Source organism: Rhizoctonia solani, chromosome 15 (assembly GCF_016906535.1).
Source record: "Rhizoctonia solani chromosome 15, complete sequence".
NCBI lineage: Eukaryota > Fungi > Basidiomycota > Agaricomycetes > Cantharellales > Ceratobasidiaceae > Rhizoctonia > Rhizoctonia solani.
The window spans coordinates 971,079-985,792 of NC_057384.1; the positions used below are offsets into that span (position 1 = coordinate 971,079).

A 14,714-nucleotide genomic window follows, 5' to 3' on the forward strand; every position below is an offset into this window, starting at 1 on the left:
CGCCAGTCCAGTAAAAATACAAACAACTCAAGAAGGATGCGCTACATATTGAGAATTAAGGAGCTTTATCTATCTCTTTATAAATGGAAAGTGTATCAACTCAGACACGGTTCACGTTCGGCTGCACCTGGCCCATCTCCGGCGTTACCTGCTCACTGCCACTTGCCCTTGTGCTCATGCTCGGTCTTCCTCCAGGACCCAACTCTGCCCTGCTCCCCACGCCCACAATCCTGGACACATCATACTTGCCCTTAGGTGAACCAGCCGCTGGGCGTAAGTCAAAGTAGAACGTGATGAGGAAGAATACAAAGATGTAGGCAATCATCCATTCAAGCACCGCTGTATGGTGGTGTAAATGCTACGCAAGATGTCCGAGAGAAAAAGGAGACGTACCAGCAACCTCATTTGAACCTTTGTACATGGTTATTCCAAATGCAATACTCAATGCAATCTCAATCACCACAATGATGAGTTTGGCGATGTATGAACCTGCCAGGCCTTGAATCATCTACCAAGAACCGTTTCAGTTAGGAAAGAGAAAGAAACTTGAAGACCAGTACCTTGGTTATATTGAATGTAAAGTCCGTAGTGTCTGCAAGTCCAGCTGCATGTCTTGCTCTCTTTTCAGGACCAAAAATTCAACGGTTGTGGCAATAGCACTGAGGACAGTCCCGAGCATGAATATCAACCTGGTAAAGGCTGTTGTTAGTCGCCGTCTCGATCTCCTCAATCTTGAACTTTACCCACAAAAATAGCCGATGTAAGGTCGTATAGTTCAACGTATCAAATCCAGCCAACAAACTCAGGCCCGCGGCTGCAATCAACGCGCATATACAGCTTATTACACCATCACTGCTCCCCTTTGTCGGACGTTCGATAGGAGTCGACCCTTTTCCCTATACACGCGCTCAGAGAGCACTGTGAGGAAAAAGCCGAGGCCGGTTATCACAGAACCGACCACGAATAAGGGCTTCAAGAATGAGGCCCCAATATCCGAAATGTATCTATGGGATCAATATCAGCGTGCGTCCAGGTTATTCTTAAAGATATCCAGGCAACCTACGGAATACTCCCATCCTGGCTCTTGTACACTGGCTTCCCTTGGCTGCCCAGGTTATAATCATGGCTGTTAATGTTGCTGTATGCTTTTCAGTCACCCTTGCGCTGAGATGCGAGGTTAGATGATCACTTACCTGCCCACATAAAGGCAGCAGCTAGTGGGAATTGCCAGGCATGAAGGCCGTACATGAGTTCAAATTGAGCGTGAGTAAACGAGTGAATGAAAGAGGGTGTTTTGGACCCACCTATTTATTCGACCGTGCTGGAACTGCGTCATAGCCTACGCCCAACGCCGGTCCTGCCCATGTCAAATCAGTTGACTAATGAGCTAAATTACATCTATGACCTCAAAAATTTAAAATACCCCCGCTTGTTGGCTGTGATTGGCCGACTGCGGACGAGAGTGTAATGCTTGATCTCAGCTCCCCCACTTTCCCTCCACTTGTCTCCACTTGGAATTGAGAAGACCATGTTCTGGATTGCATCAATGACCTGTTGAGCCTTGGGTGCTTTATACTATTCTCTCAATTGTCTGGATCATCAACTTTCCCCGAAAGTGATTTCTGGTAGCAAAGGAGGCCCATGTGCAAAAAAAAAAAAGAATGCGGGGCAAGCCAAGTCTCTGAATACCCTCCACCGCCCCAATGTGGTGTGTATATTCGGGCCCCGACGTCCGCCGCCGAATGTGTGCCAGCATTGTGACACATGCGGTACATGCAGTGCGGTAGGTTAGTCGTGTGACTCGGTGTTGTCGGAGGTATAGTACGAGATGGGAGGCTATATGCCGCAAGCTTGGATGCTGAGCACAAGCACTAATATCGAGGTCATTGTTTGGTTAGATAGGAGGTCTGGGCCCAGGCTGGCCTGCCTTCCCATGTGCTTGGCACTGGGCGCTCGGCGATCAGATGGCTTTTCTTCGCGATGATTGGTGCACTTAAGCTCAGATTTCACAGTGGCAACCAACAATATGATCGATTGTAATGTTCATCTCCTTAAATTCTATCTCAGAAACGTATTTAAACACAAAATCGTAGTTGCGTAAAACCAACACAACGGCGTATTGTTCCGAGGCAGAAGATTCCGAGTTTGCACAGTACTGGCCAGTGGTCATTCAATCGGAACCTGCAAAGCAAGGCCTATTAATACTTATGCACCGATAGTAAACAGAGTTTCATAGGGGAAAGATCAGATATGTTACCAAATTTGAAGAGTCTCGACACGTATCATTAAGACAGGGATAACTTATAATGGTTCATCATGAAAGGGAGGGGATGAAATGAACCCAGGTACTCACGTTTGGTGATTAGCACCCCTGGTGACTGAAATAAGTGAAGTATTAGTATGTAGTTGTTTAGTCGAGAAGTATAGATATGATGATCAGTGATCGATGTAATTCAACTTGCAGTAGCCCATCTCCTTTTTGTACACCGGAGATTTGGTAGACTACTTTATGTCCGCCCATCGAAGTGTTCATCCCAAAGAGTAGGAGGTTACTGTTTTCTCACCTTTAATCAAAATTTCCGGAGTATAACTCGCGAGTTTACCTGAACCAAAACATGGTCAGCTATCATGCGGACGAATGCATGCCGAGAAGGGAGGATCAGACAAGGCTGAATAGTTGAGTCCACATGGTAATTTCGGAATGTGGTAAAGTATGGTGTATTTCGTCGCATCATTTGTGGTCAACGAATGCATGGATTGAATACCCACCTTGGGAGTGTCCGTTGATGACCTGGTCAAAATTTCAAGAACTTATATCTGTATGGTCAGGACCCTATCTCCCACGTGATGAGCAGCTCTAATGGAAATATTCACAAAACTAGGCTCACGTGAGGCAATTTTCTATTACTCGGACCCAGGCACTCACGTGAGCCTAGTTTCTTACATTTCCATTGCTTGAGCAGTAACCACTTCTAGACCAGGCAAACCACTCTACCAGGCCAACAGAAAGATTTTCAACAAGGTATGTTCCGAACTATTGACAGAATCAGTAAGTCACAAAAAAGTCCCGGAAGGAGACCCACAAGCAGGCTGAGAAAGGGTCTTTCTCGTGTATTCGGGGGTCCAGCCATATATACCTGCGATTGAGCGGAATATACATAAAATCAACGAAGTATCAAACCCAGTACCAAAGTGGCAGATGTGTTCATCAAATATTTCGAAGCTTTCCATTGAACCGAAGAACGTATTGGGACTTAAGTTATTTGACAACTCGCAAGATGTTCCCAGCATTCTTTGTGTGTCGGGGAGGCGTTGATGTAAAATCGGGATGTTTCATCATGACGGTAGATCGGATAAGTCGGGATGCTGGCACTGTCAATCAAAGATACGAAAATTCCCTAGGAAACCGCCTTGTAATACCAGCCAGAAACATTCCAGAAGTCCATGTGTATTGTCGGGATCCCTGTGGTTTCCTCAAATGATTAGTCGGAATCTTACTAAAAACGGTCTATATAACTGTCAGGGTCGAAATCTTCCAGATGCACAGATAGACCATTTTTAGACATTTTCGTTAGAGATTCTGTTTCCTTCTGAAATCCGGGATACTTACATATTACAGTGATGAAAGGTAGGCATTTTGTGTCCAACAGGCATGAGCTCATCGTTAGTGGAGTGGCTCTCAAAAAGACATGTCCCGTACAATAAAAGACCGCATTTGGAGAGGAATACCGAAGCTCCTTGATGGTATCGATATCCATTAAATCACGCATAATTTCTGGTGCTGTACAAGGGCTCTGGCAACGGTTTTTGTGAGTGTATGCGTCCGGATTTTATAAAAATAAATGCGTAAATAGGACTGATTAAGACAAGTCTGCCCAATAGTGAACCCATGCCTTCTGACACAAAAGCTATGGAAGCTGTGGGGGCTCCTAGGGCCCCTCCCTTTACATGGGGGATTCTTCCATTGCTCCACACGCCACGGGAACTCCACAGCATTTGCTGACGAAGTTATGATAATACTGAACGCGAGAGTTAGTGGGACTTGGGTGACATTTGACGATTTCGGAGTTTTTTCCGTTGCTATAGATCCTCCGTCGCGCTTTAAGCTTGGTCGCATACCGGGTAGACTGATATTGACTTTCTTCCCAAGTTCACGTGATGTTGTTAGGTTACTCATCTATTACGCATGCGCTTCATACGAAAACTGCTCACGGTTTAGTGCAGTTTTTTGTACTTTTCTCGTCGCGCAACAGGATAACCGGAGTCATGGCTGCTATCTTGAATAACCTTATGTTTAGCGGAGAACAATACCGTAGGCCAATAATTGGTAATAATTGGCAGCTGGCTATGGCACTCGTAAATGTAATGCACCTGGTCATTCATTTAATCTGATAGGGATCTTTGCTATTGAGAACTCATCAGATTTCCACACAGGTTGATCCAATTGGAAGATTAAAGTTACAAAGCACGATACAACAATAAGAGCATGATACGCAATACGCCAATAAGCCAATACGCGATATACATGGCTTTTAATAATAATAGTTTATTATACTCCGCTTTCGCAGAGTTATCCAGTTGTTGGCGTATTAGAACCAGTTCATAGAGTCGGAGAGTGACCAGTATATAGATTTCTCGTCCTCTAACCGGTTCATCCCAATAGGGAGTGAGATTTGGGATATTCGTTTGACTTTTCCGCTCAAGGAAAGTTGGATCAGTATGTCGTTGAGCTCTTGTCGATCAAACAAACATCTCAATCTTTTCCTAAGGGTTGTCTGCACTATTGATTCAGATCCTGTTGATCGGAGTTCTCGTTTGTATGCTTACCTCGCTCATGCATGGCCTGTACACGAAGGCGCCAATTACCACTCTAGCAGACATGGTCCAAACATCTTCAAGCGTGTTCCCGTAAATGTCCAACCAACGGCGGGGGAATATAAGTCTGGACTCAGTTTGGTTCGCTTCGCCCCCATCGGAAGCCTCGATTGTCCAATCACTCAGATATTTAGCCGATACAATCCTAGCTTGGTCATAGCCCAATATATACGCATGAGGCGGGTTAGCTCTGGTTAAAGCAAGCAGTGCAGCTGGTGAATCTATGTGGCACTTATCCTATAATACCAATTTTACCGTCATAACCCCCGCGCCCATTGGAAAACTCGAACTCACCACAGCTTCCCCTAAAGGAAGTCCATACGGACCGGAATTATCCACTGCCTCCCTTAATGTCCTGTCAGTGGGAGCCTCCTTGCTGTAAGAGTGCGTTATTTGGTTGGAATGATTGACGGCCAGGGTTGGCTCTAGTAATTGCTCTACGTCGCTAACTTGACTCGAGAATGACACATTTTGAGGCGGGGCGGCTGATGTACTTTTATGCTTGAGGCGTAATGAAATGTGTGCTTCAAGATTCTCGTCATCTGAAGGTGAAATTAAGGTCGGTGATGAACTGCTTGATTCAGGGTCCTACTTACCAACTTTCTTGCTCTGCCATCCTATCTGGCGACGACCAGCTCGCGGGATCCGAGTATCAATGTTAATATCAATCTAACTATAGTTTTAGTAAAGCATAAATAATTTTGCTAAGTTGTTTCAATCATACCAAATTACTGGACACCAGTTGTAGATAAGCTACAACCTCTCCGTCCTCGTCGGTGAGATCAATATCCATCCACTCTTCTGCTTGAAGGCATTCAAGATTATCACGTACTGCTGCCGCGTCGGGATAAATCGAGCTCGAGAAGTCGCCTTTCAGTCGTTGCAACTCCCTGTGGATGCAAGTTAGGGGCTGTGGCCACTGGGCTGATCGCAACTCACAGATCCGAATACTTATACTTCCTTCCGGGGTCTCGTTTATCTGCACGAATCCTTTTTAGATCTAATGAGTCCCTCAATCCTTCTACCGCGGTTTGAATAGTTGCCTCCCCAAATGGAGCGAGTAATGATGCTGCGTGATTGCTGTGATAGTAAGGATCCGGAGTCGATATGACCATCTGGGTAAATGTTAGTATTTACGTTTAGCTGGGGATCAGGACAGTTACCTTAATGCTCGCCTGAGCTAAGGAAACGTTCAAGGAAGTATGAATATCAGGGCTATCCTCGTGCACAACGAATGGGTGTTGAAGGAATTCTCGTTCTCGTGGCTCCTCGCTTGCGACATCGAAACAAAAATCCCAATTTGTGGGTCGTTTGTGGATCTGTCCTAATGTGCTGCTGTTCACAATGTAATTGGCGTGTATATGTTCCAAGTCTACTGGAACGAATGAGCTTTCTGAGGAATTAGCTTTGGTCGTTTCAGTCCCGGTACGACTACGGTGCAACGGTCAGTTAAACATTGAGTAGGTGACCAAGAGCTCTTACAGAGCAGCTTTGTCGATGTGTTGTCTGAGGAAGCTTATGTAAGCCGGTAAATCAAAGTCCTTCAAACTGTCTGGGTTTGGGTCAGGCAGTTCATCCGAGCCAAGGTATCGCTGATATATAGAAGCCCAAGCAGCATCCAACTTCCGGTAATAAATGGATGCTCCTGGAAGACCTTCAAGGCTACTAATTCGCTGCCGTACGCAGCTTCTTTGTACGCCTGGGAATACTTGTTCCAATGCGGACCAATCAATCCGCTTCCCTTGACACCGAACTCGAATTACGGCCCCAGCATCCCGCGCTAGCTCGTCATATTCCATGTCCCAAGGAAATCTTCGCCTACGTGAGTCACGTTTAGTTTTCTCAGAGTTTCTCTCTTGGAAGTCAAGTAAGCGGACAGTACTGGTGACCAAGAATGCATACATTTACCTTCGCTCTCTTCCATTTCTCTCTTTGATTTGCGCCCGGATTTTTTGGGTGAAATATCCTTTTGAACGATCGGCTGTCCCTGGCGGTGAATCAACGTGGTCACTTCGTTATTGGGTTCCTCAACAGGTTTGAAAGGTTGGACAGGGACTCGAGGAGGAATAACAAATTGCTTGGCTCCTATGGAATCCCGGACCACTTCCCGAATCTTGGTCTCCCATGTTTTGCTACTGCCCGACCGAGGAGAAAGTATGAATTCGGATTTTAAGGTTAATAGCCCTTTTTGAAGCTGTGTATGTGAAGGAGCTCGTCCATCCAAAGCTTTAGAGACTATAGTTTCCCATCGGGACTCCTGGTCTAATTTAGCTTTGGCGGCCTTGGCTGCAAGAGCCTTCCTAGACTCATCTTGCATTCGACGTCGTTCGATCTCTTCCTTCTGGGCTTCCGATAGACGCCGCTTGACCGTTCCCTGAATTATGGCCCTTTTCTGGGTGAAGTACTCTGATACAACTCCAGCAGGTGCAGTAGTGACGAAGCAAGCATTGTCAAAGCGGGCAGACTCAAGATCATCGAGCGGTGTATGTCCCGTGGTGTGGTCGACCAAGCTTTCGAGATACTCAATTTGGGCGGATGATAGCACATACCCGGACTCCCAAGATGCTCTTCTGCGAACCGATTTCGCGATTTTGCTATCCCCACCATACGGTGAGCCATCTCCGGTCGGAATTTCAAGGCACTTTGAACGATCAGAGGCTACGCGAAGTTGCTTCCAGAATGAAGTGGCCGTAGCTAAGTCTTGGATCGCATGGTTGTAGCAGAAATGAGACTGGTCTTTATCCCCGAAGCGATAAATTGGCACGGACTTGGCGAGCTTGAAATAATTCCATTCAACGCCTTCCCTTGCTTCACTAACATAGTCGAGCTTCTGCGAATTGTCCGCCCTCCGGGGCTTGACTGGAATTAAACAGCCCAGGTCAACTAGGAGAGAAAGTGATTTGAAAAGCCGGGATTTCATTCCCAAGGATTGCACTCCCAGGCCCGCTTGAATATCAGCCGGGGCTTCGTGTAGGCGGATACGTTGGCCATTCTCACTGTCGAGAAGCTCCCTAATTCCTAGTCCTACGAATCCTAACTTGATGACTGAACAGTATGTTGCTACTGGCAGACTGTCGGAAAAGTACGCTTTGCTAATCACCCAGTCGTTGGAAGTGGTGATGTGTCGAGGTGGGGTTTCTGAAGTTGCTGCTGATACCAAATTCAGGTGCAGAGCTTGAGCTCGAGCAAGAGAGCCAGGAATATAACCAAGATACTGAGCAGAGGTCATCGGGTTGGACAACTGTTCATACCGAGCCATGGTAAGAGGATCTGGGGGCACTGGCGGCGTTTGCGGAGGGACTGAAAGGCTATTGACGGTGTGAGTTGTGGGCCGGGGTCCTGAGTAAATTTCAGCTCCAGGTAAGACTGGGAAATCGCTCATGATCGAGGCCCCTTTTGCACTGGTAGAGCTTTCTCGGAACTTTTGGACGCATTCATCGATCAAGTGTTGAGCTGTGTTGGGGAAATATGCGATAGTGGCTCGTCGAGTTGTGCCTGCTGGTACAACCGTCGAGACCACTCTAGTTTTGATAAGCCCTCGGGATTCCAAGGAAGAAAACGCAGCGTTAAAAGTGCGTCTATCCATTCCAGTGCCTGGGGTCGTGCTCACTGCCTTTCCTTCAGAATGGAGCTGGTTTAATATGCGTTGATGCTCGTCGTTAAAAGATTTGGAGTTGGAAATATTCGCAACTCCATCAAATCTCTCTATCACCTGCATAAATTCCGTTTGCCGACGAAGAGCAGAGACATTCGCCGGTCTACCCATACGGGGTGCTAGGAACCAGCTTGAATACGTATTATAAGGGTTGTCTCCGCCAGTACTCACTAATTTGTGGGAGGGATTGTTCCGCCAGAACCCCATCCGGAAGACTACCAATTGGGACAGCGATTTCCGTAAGATCTCGATTGGAATTAGATTGTTCACCGGGCTGGGGTGGCGTATCAACGCCATCGAGTCGAGAAAGGTCTTCTAACGATAGGGGCCCCGGAATTGCTTGATCAACAGGATCTACCCGTTCGTGATCGGCATCAGCCTCAGATGAGATGTCCACTCGAACTCGCTTGGCTGGAGGTTCGGGTGTTGGGACTATCCCTAAGTTAATGACACGATTCCCTAAGCGAGCGCTAGCTCTTTTAGTGGGACTCCCTAGTAATGGTACAATAGCTTCGCTCTGGTCTGAAGGTCCATGCCTACGAGACCTTCTCGTCCGTTTTCCGGAAGATGCCTACGAAACCAGTTAGCCATCACCTACCAAAAACAAGTCATAGTAACTTACATCTACTGGTAGATCCTCTGAGGCTCTAACACCTTCCTTAGCGGTAGGTCGTTCATCAATGGGCTCTGTCACCACAGCTTCAGTCTCGGCCTCCATCTCTCCTTGTTCTGTCTGCATATGGCTGCCAGCAGACTCGTCTCGTAGTTCGCCCAAGCCAACTTGGCTGCTGGACTCCGGTTGATTTCTGTCAGCCGCTTCGGTAGTCCCCTTGGCCTTTGGAGGCCTACCACGTTTTTTGGTGACGGGTTTATCCTTTTGGTCTTCTTCTCCGCCAACTTCTTCCAATTTGCGCTTCGGTGGTCGCCCTCGCTTTTTTGGAAGATCAGAGATGTCAGTATTGTCTTTATCCCTGTTCGTTTTCCACTCCTTTCTCGGCCGTCCGATAATTGGTCTCCCGTTCGCATCTAGTGGATTGGTCCTCTTCTTCTTCCCCCTCGTCTTGAGCAACTTTTCCCCATTTTCCATTAATGCCACCTTAGTAGTATCAGCCGTCCACTGCCATCGGGCCATCTCGTTGTCGACGAACTCTTCCTTCTCGAACACTGCCCATCCGCCTGCGCCAGCAAGGATCTCCGCGGACTTGTCGGTTGGATCGTCCTGAAACCCCTCTCTTTGATGCATGGTGTGGTACCCAGCGCGAGTATAGATACGCTGCCGACGTTCGCGACCTGCGGTCTCCGTCATGATCACCAGCCCACGGTCGGCAAGGTGCGTTGGAGGGATTCCCGCAGCGAAACGTGCGACCAGGCCTGTGATCGAGCGTGGGTCAAAACTGCACATCCCTCCAGATATGTCCTATAGAGAAAACATGGGTAGAAATCAACGGCTACTCAACGAGTCTCAGAATGAAGAACTAGACATACAGCGATAGTTGCGCCAGTTGGTCCAGATTTCTCGACAACCGATATGATTTGGTGAGCGATGCTCCGAGTTGCGCAAGTGCCTTCAAAACGTGCGAGGAGTTCTATCAATGGACCCGTTAGTGAAGAGTCGAATTCAACCTGATTACACTCGACCTTCGTAATTCTCCTCATAGTCATCGTCTTGATCTTCCGCAAGTGAAGTGGTTTCCAAGGGGTCGTCGCCGTCACCGGCCTCGGGCTCAGCAAGATCCATCGGAGTCGTGTTCTCGTTGTCTTGGACGAGACGGACACAGAGAACGCGTGCCCCGAACTTGGTTGCAGATGGCGCCCATACCTTCTCAATGAACCTAGTCTTGATCAACTCGTGTATTCGGTGGTTAAAGGTCCTACGTTCTCGTTTAGTGGACGCGTCGAATCCCTTTTTGAAACTCTCAATAAGTTGAGGAACAGAGGATTGCGAGGGGAGACTTACAATGCCGAACAGCAGGTTGCGATAGACATGCACGCCATGAGGCATATGGCTCAACAGTCTGTGTAGACGAGACTTGATGACCGCAATGTTGGATATATGTCGATTGTCAATAGGGTCGAATTGGATCGTCCCGCTAAACTCTTTCCCAGCGTTCTCGTCCTCGTCTTCTGAAGCGGCGGGCGACGCAGGTCGAGGACCTTGGCCTTTCTTGGTATCGTAGGCCATCTCTTTTTCTGCTTTCTTCCATTCGCATTGGTCGTCATAAAAGTTCTTGTGGATGCAAATGTTTCCAGCCGCTCCTCCGACCTTTATTTTGTGGCTGGGGTGAAAGGTGAGATGGGGAGTGAGAGAGTAAAATTGAGACGAACGTACATATGACCCAAATTGACTAGCGTCTGAACGAGATAGAAACATGTTTTAGGATCGTATCCACTCTGCTTGCTTATATCCACGACCGAAATCCCTTCGCGCCTTGTACGAGTGATCAACTGAAGTACCGCATATACTGGCCCAGATAGCTTAGGAGACTGGACATAGACGTCAAGTAAAGCAAGGTCGACCAGATATAAAACTTACCCGGATATGGGAACCTGTGACGCATTTGAAGCACGTCTCTGGTGTTACTGCGATCCGTAAAGTAGTACCGTATAACTCCAACAAGTTGTTGAGGGGCGTCGAAGTGAATTCGTCTCGTGGTAATGTCACGAGCGAGGAACCAATATTATCCTCGTCCTTATCTTTCCCCTTGCGAGATGCGCTCATTTGGGGAGGAAAGTAAACCGCTTCGGCTCCATCCGGAGCCAGGCCAATGACCACATTATCCTGGGTAGCCAATAGTGACCAAACAAAGGCGCAAAGCTTGTCGTCGACACTTTGCTGAACACCTAAAGCTTGAGTAGCATAATATTGGGTTATGAGATTTCGAAGCCGAGAAGGATCGGAACCTGGTGGACGAGGATGAAGCATTAGTATCACCGGACATGCGGTTCGAACCAACGACTCTTTTCGATGATGAGCGCTCACCCAAGTCGCCTTCGAATGCGAGCTCTCTTAGAATAAAATTTGTGAGTTCATCCATCATTTCTTCACTTATTAGTTGCGAATGTACTAGCGCACTAGTAGCGCGGTAGACGGGCAACCTCCTAAATAATTGATAAGCTGGGTCTTACGCCACATCCAATCTTGGACCTACAAATGTATATGAGGTTTACTCTTGCTGAAGATAGAGGAGATTCCAGAATATCTGTTGGTCGAGAACAAATGCTGACCGGTTTGCGAACCAAACTAGCCCAAGTGCTGCCTGGTTGTCGAAATGGTCAAGATTTGTGTTTCGCGGGTCGCTTCACGTGACTTTTGAAACACAGCGGGCACAAACAATCCCTTAAATTAGATGAACAGGTCTCGTCCCCATTGCTATTTATTTATCCTTGGTCCTTGGAAGTACACCGTCTCTTCCTACATCTAATTAATGGGTTGCGTTTATATCTGACCGGCATGAATGGCTTGGATTAACCCACAGTCACACAATCGCTGCGTCTAGTCCCTGTGTGTGATAGACAACTGCATCACCCAAGAAACGTGTCTTCCATGCCCTGGTTGAATGGCGCTTTATCCTGTTCTTCGAGGACACCGACATGTCGACAACAACTATTCCCAGTCCTCGTAACAGTTTCCACTCGAGACCTGCCAGTGTTAGATCCAAACCTGCCAGTATTAGATCCAAGGCCTCTAGTGTTCGCTCCAAGGCAGAGTCTGTCCACTCTAGAGCAGTCAGCGTTCACTCGGAGAATATTCCTTTGCCTGCTGAACATGTTATTCCTCCAGAGCATATTAGTCCACCGCCTGAGCGTACTAGTGTCCACTCGGAGAATCTTAGACCTGGCTCTGAGCATCTTGTTCCTCTGGAGCACACGATCCCGCCTTTAGACCGTAGAAGTGTCCACTCTGAGCACACCAGTGTCCATTCACGACGTACCAGTCCTCGTTCTGAACATATAAGTATTCACTCTGTACCTGCCATCGCAAGCCAGAGCACTCGCTCCCACAAGTCCATCTCGCTTACCAGTAGCATTGTTATCGATGCCGAACACAATACCAAACTACTCGACGTAATTCCTGGGTAAAATATTCTTCCATTATTTCCACACACGTCACTCAAAAGGCCCACTAGATTCTTTGGCAAGATCGTAACACCCACATCTCCAGGTTATTCGGACGCTATTGGGCGCTGGGCCTACAATGCCGAACGTCCAGCTCGCCTTGTAACCTACCCACGCTTCACCACCGATATATTTGTCGCCATTTCTCATGCATACAAAAGCTCACTTCCCATCGCTGTCCGAGGCGGTGGCCACTCGTGCGCAGGCACATCTTCTTCCACACACGGTCTTGTCATTGACCTTTCCAAACACTTTGCCCATGTCCGGGTCGACCCGACCAATCGTATCGCATTCGTCGGAGGCGGTGCCATTTGGAAGGACGTGGACGAGGCAGCCATCAGATACGGTTTGGCCGCGGTTGGCGGGACCGTCAATCATACTGGAGTAGGCGGACTAACTCTCGGCGGCGGCTATGGCTGGCTTACCGGCCAGTACGGCCTTGCTTGTGATAACATCGTCGCCGCTACCATCGTTATTCCGGGTGCTGCGACCGCCCCGGGAGTCATCCAACCTACTTCGACCACCGTTTCGGCCTTTTCCGACCCCGATCTGTTCTTTGCTATACGAGGCGGTGGAGGAAATTTCGGGGTTGTAACAGAGTTCGCAATCAAACTTCATCCCCAGAGGCGAACAGTTTGGTCGGGAACCATTGTTTACGAGTCATCTGTATTGGAAGAATTGTTTGAAGCCCTGGACGCGTGGTGGGTGGACGCAGGTCAAGGTCACAAGCCCGGAGAAGCTGCTTTAGTCTTCTTCTTTCGCGATCCTGCCACTAAAGAGGTCAGGCCTGCCTATTCGATTTGTCAATAATTTATCTAACGCCTACACAAGTGTTGCATTGGTATGAGACCCTTCTTCAACGGATCAGCAGCGGATGGAAGAAAGCGGTTCGCTTCATTCCTGGCTATTCGTGAGTATTCGGTGACGTCCTATGACCGTTCCTCGTATATAATCCAACTTTGCTAGAACACTTGGCGGATCAAACAAAAGAATTACCTTATGAAGTCATAAATGCACAACAAGTACAAGATTCCACCATGTAGTCTTGCCGTTTACTCACTCGATTGTACTACTAGAACGAACAGGCTCAGCACGGAGATAACGTCTATATGACGGGCACTTCAAGAACCTCTTTTCCCCCGTCTGCTGCACGGGCTCTCTTTACAACTTTTGCTGAAATCTCTGCTTCTCCTTTTGACGGATCCGCGGTAATCGTCGAATATCTACCTTTACATCTAGTTCGAGCCGCATCCTCCGAAACGAGTGCGTTCCCCGGTCGCATGAAGGGCGATAACATTGTTTTCCTGGTTCATTGGCCGCGAGAGGATCCTACAGGCAACACCGATGCCGCACGAGCTCATGCGACCAGACTAAAACAGGTCATCTGGGCTCGAGAATGTGAGATCGGAGGGGAAGTCGATTCGTCGGGCTATGCAAACTACCGTGCGTGTTTGCATACATTCGTTGAATTTACTCACGACTAGGATCACTTATGTTTGCCTACTAGAAACCGAAGCTGCAGATCACGACGCAGCTGCGATACATTTTGGACCGTTGTATCCTAGGTTGCAAGCAGTTAAAGCGATGTGTGATCCACATGGGATTTTTGACAAGTTTTACCCTATTCGACCGGCTTATTAGGTTTTCTATTCCCGTGTAAGTATAACCATGCATAATTACGTAAATAAATGCACCCTCTGCCAAGTCAAATTCCCAATACAATACAAACGACTTGACCATTGGCGACTGATCGAGTGGGGTCAGTGCGTATAGGAAAGCATCACGGAGATGACGGGAGTCAGGTGTGTCTGGGGGCCTGCTTCCCTAATTAAACGCCGCAACTGACTAGCGCCTGTGTGCCAGGAATAGCGCAATTCGCTCAGAGCGAATTGTGCTATCTTTTGAGACAGCAATAAACCTTGCTATGCTACATGTGCGTGCTGCCAGTTCTGATAACCCACCCGAAGCGAATGGAGTAACTTGTCAATTATCGCATTGTGTGTCGTAGGCGACTCGAATGGTCTCTCCAAACTCCATCCAGTCAGGCACCGTGCGCATAATGGTCAAC

At 47.9% G+C, this 14,714-nt stretch overlaps 3 protein-coding genes across 3 annotated transcripts; 1 reads left to right on the forward strand and 2 right to left on the reverse strand.

Annotated features, from left to right (window-relative positions):
* Positions 1-100: 100 nt before the first annotated feature.
* Positions 101-1,248, reverse strand: RhiXN_12107 (Frag1 domain-containing protein; the record flags this gene model as incomplete). Its single annotated transcript, XM_043331922.1, has 7 exons — positions 101-339; positions 394-508; positions 561-620; positions 690-896; positions 959-1,004; positions 1,064-1,145; positions 1,194-1,248. 7 exons carry the CDS (start codon positions 1,246-1,248, stop codon positions 101-103), a joined length of 804 nt encoding a protein of 267 aa, XP_043186683.1.
* A 3,341-nt stretch (positions 1,249-4,589) lies between these two features.
* On the reverse strand, positions 4,590-11,568 carry RhiXN_12108 (B-block-binding subunit of tfiiic protein; the record flags this gene model as incomplete). The annotated part of the gene is made up of 16 exons (XM_043331923.1): positions 4,590-4,775; positions 4,828-5,112; positions 5,170-5,417; positions 5,472-5,544; positions 5,600-5,765; positions 5,815-5,990; positions 6,039-6,306; positions 6,358-6,730; positions 6,784-8,649; positions 8,702-9,101; positions 9,153-9,947; positions 10,016-10,116; positions 10,169-10,806; positions 10,860-11,014; positions 11,064-11,431; positions 11,511-11,568. 16 exons carry the CDS (start codon positions 11,566-11,568, stop codon positions 4,590-4,592), a joined length of 6,156 nt encoding a protein of 2,051 aa, XP_043186684.1.
* Positions 11,569-12,121: 553 nt separating this feature from the next.
* RhiXN_12109 (FAD-binding domain protein) lies at positions 12,122-14,287 on the forward strand (the record flags this gene model as incomplete). The annotated part of the gene is made up of 6 exons (XM_043331924.1): positions 12,122-12,606; positions 12,658-13,426; positions 13,478-13,556; positions 13,613-13,668; positions 13,723-14,089; positions 14,154-14,287. The coding sequence occupies 6 exons, from the start codon at positions 12,122-12,124 to the stop codon at positions 14,285-14,287; spliced, it is 1,890 nt and encodes a 629-aa protein (XP_043186685.1).
* Between the last annotated feature and the right edge of the window lie 427 nt (positions 14,288-14,714).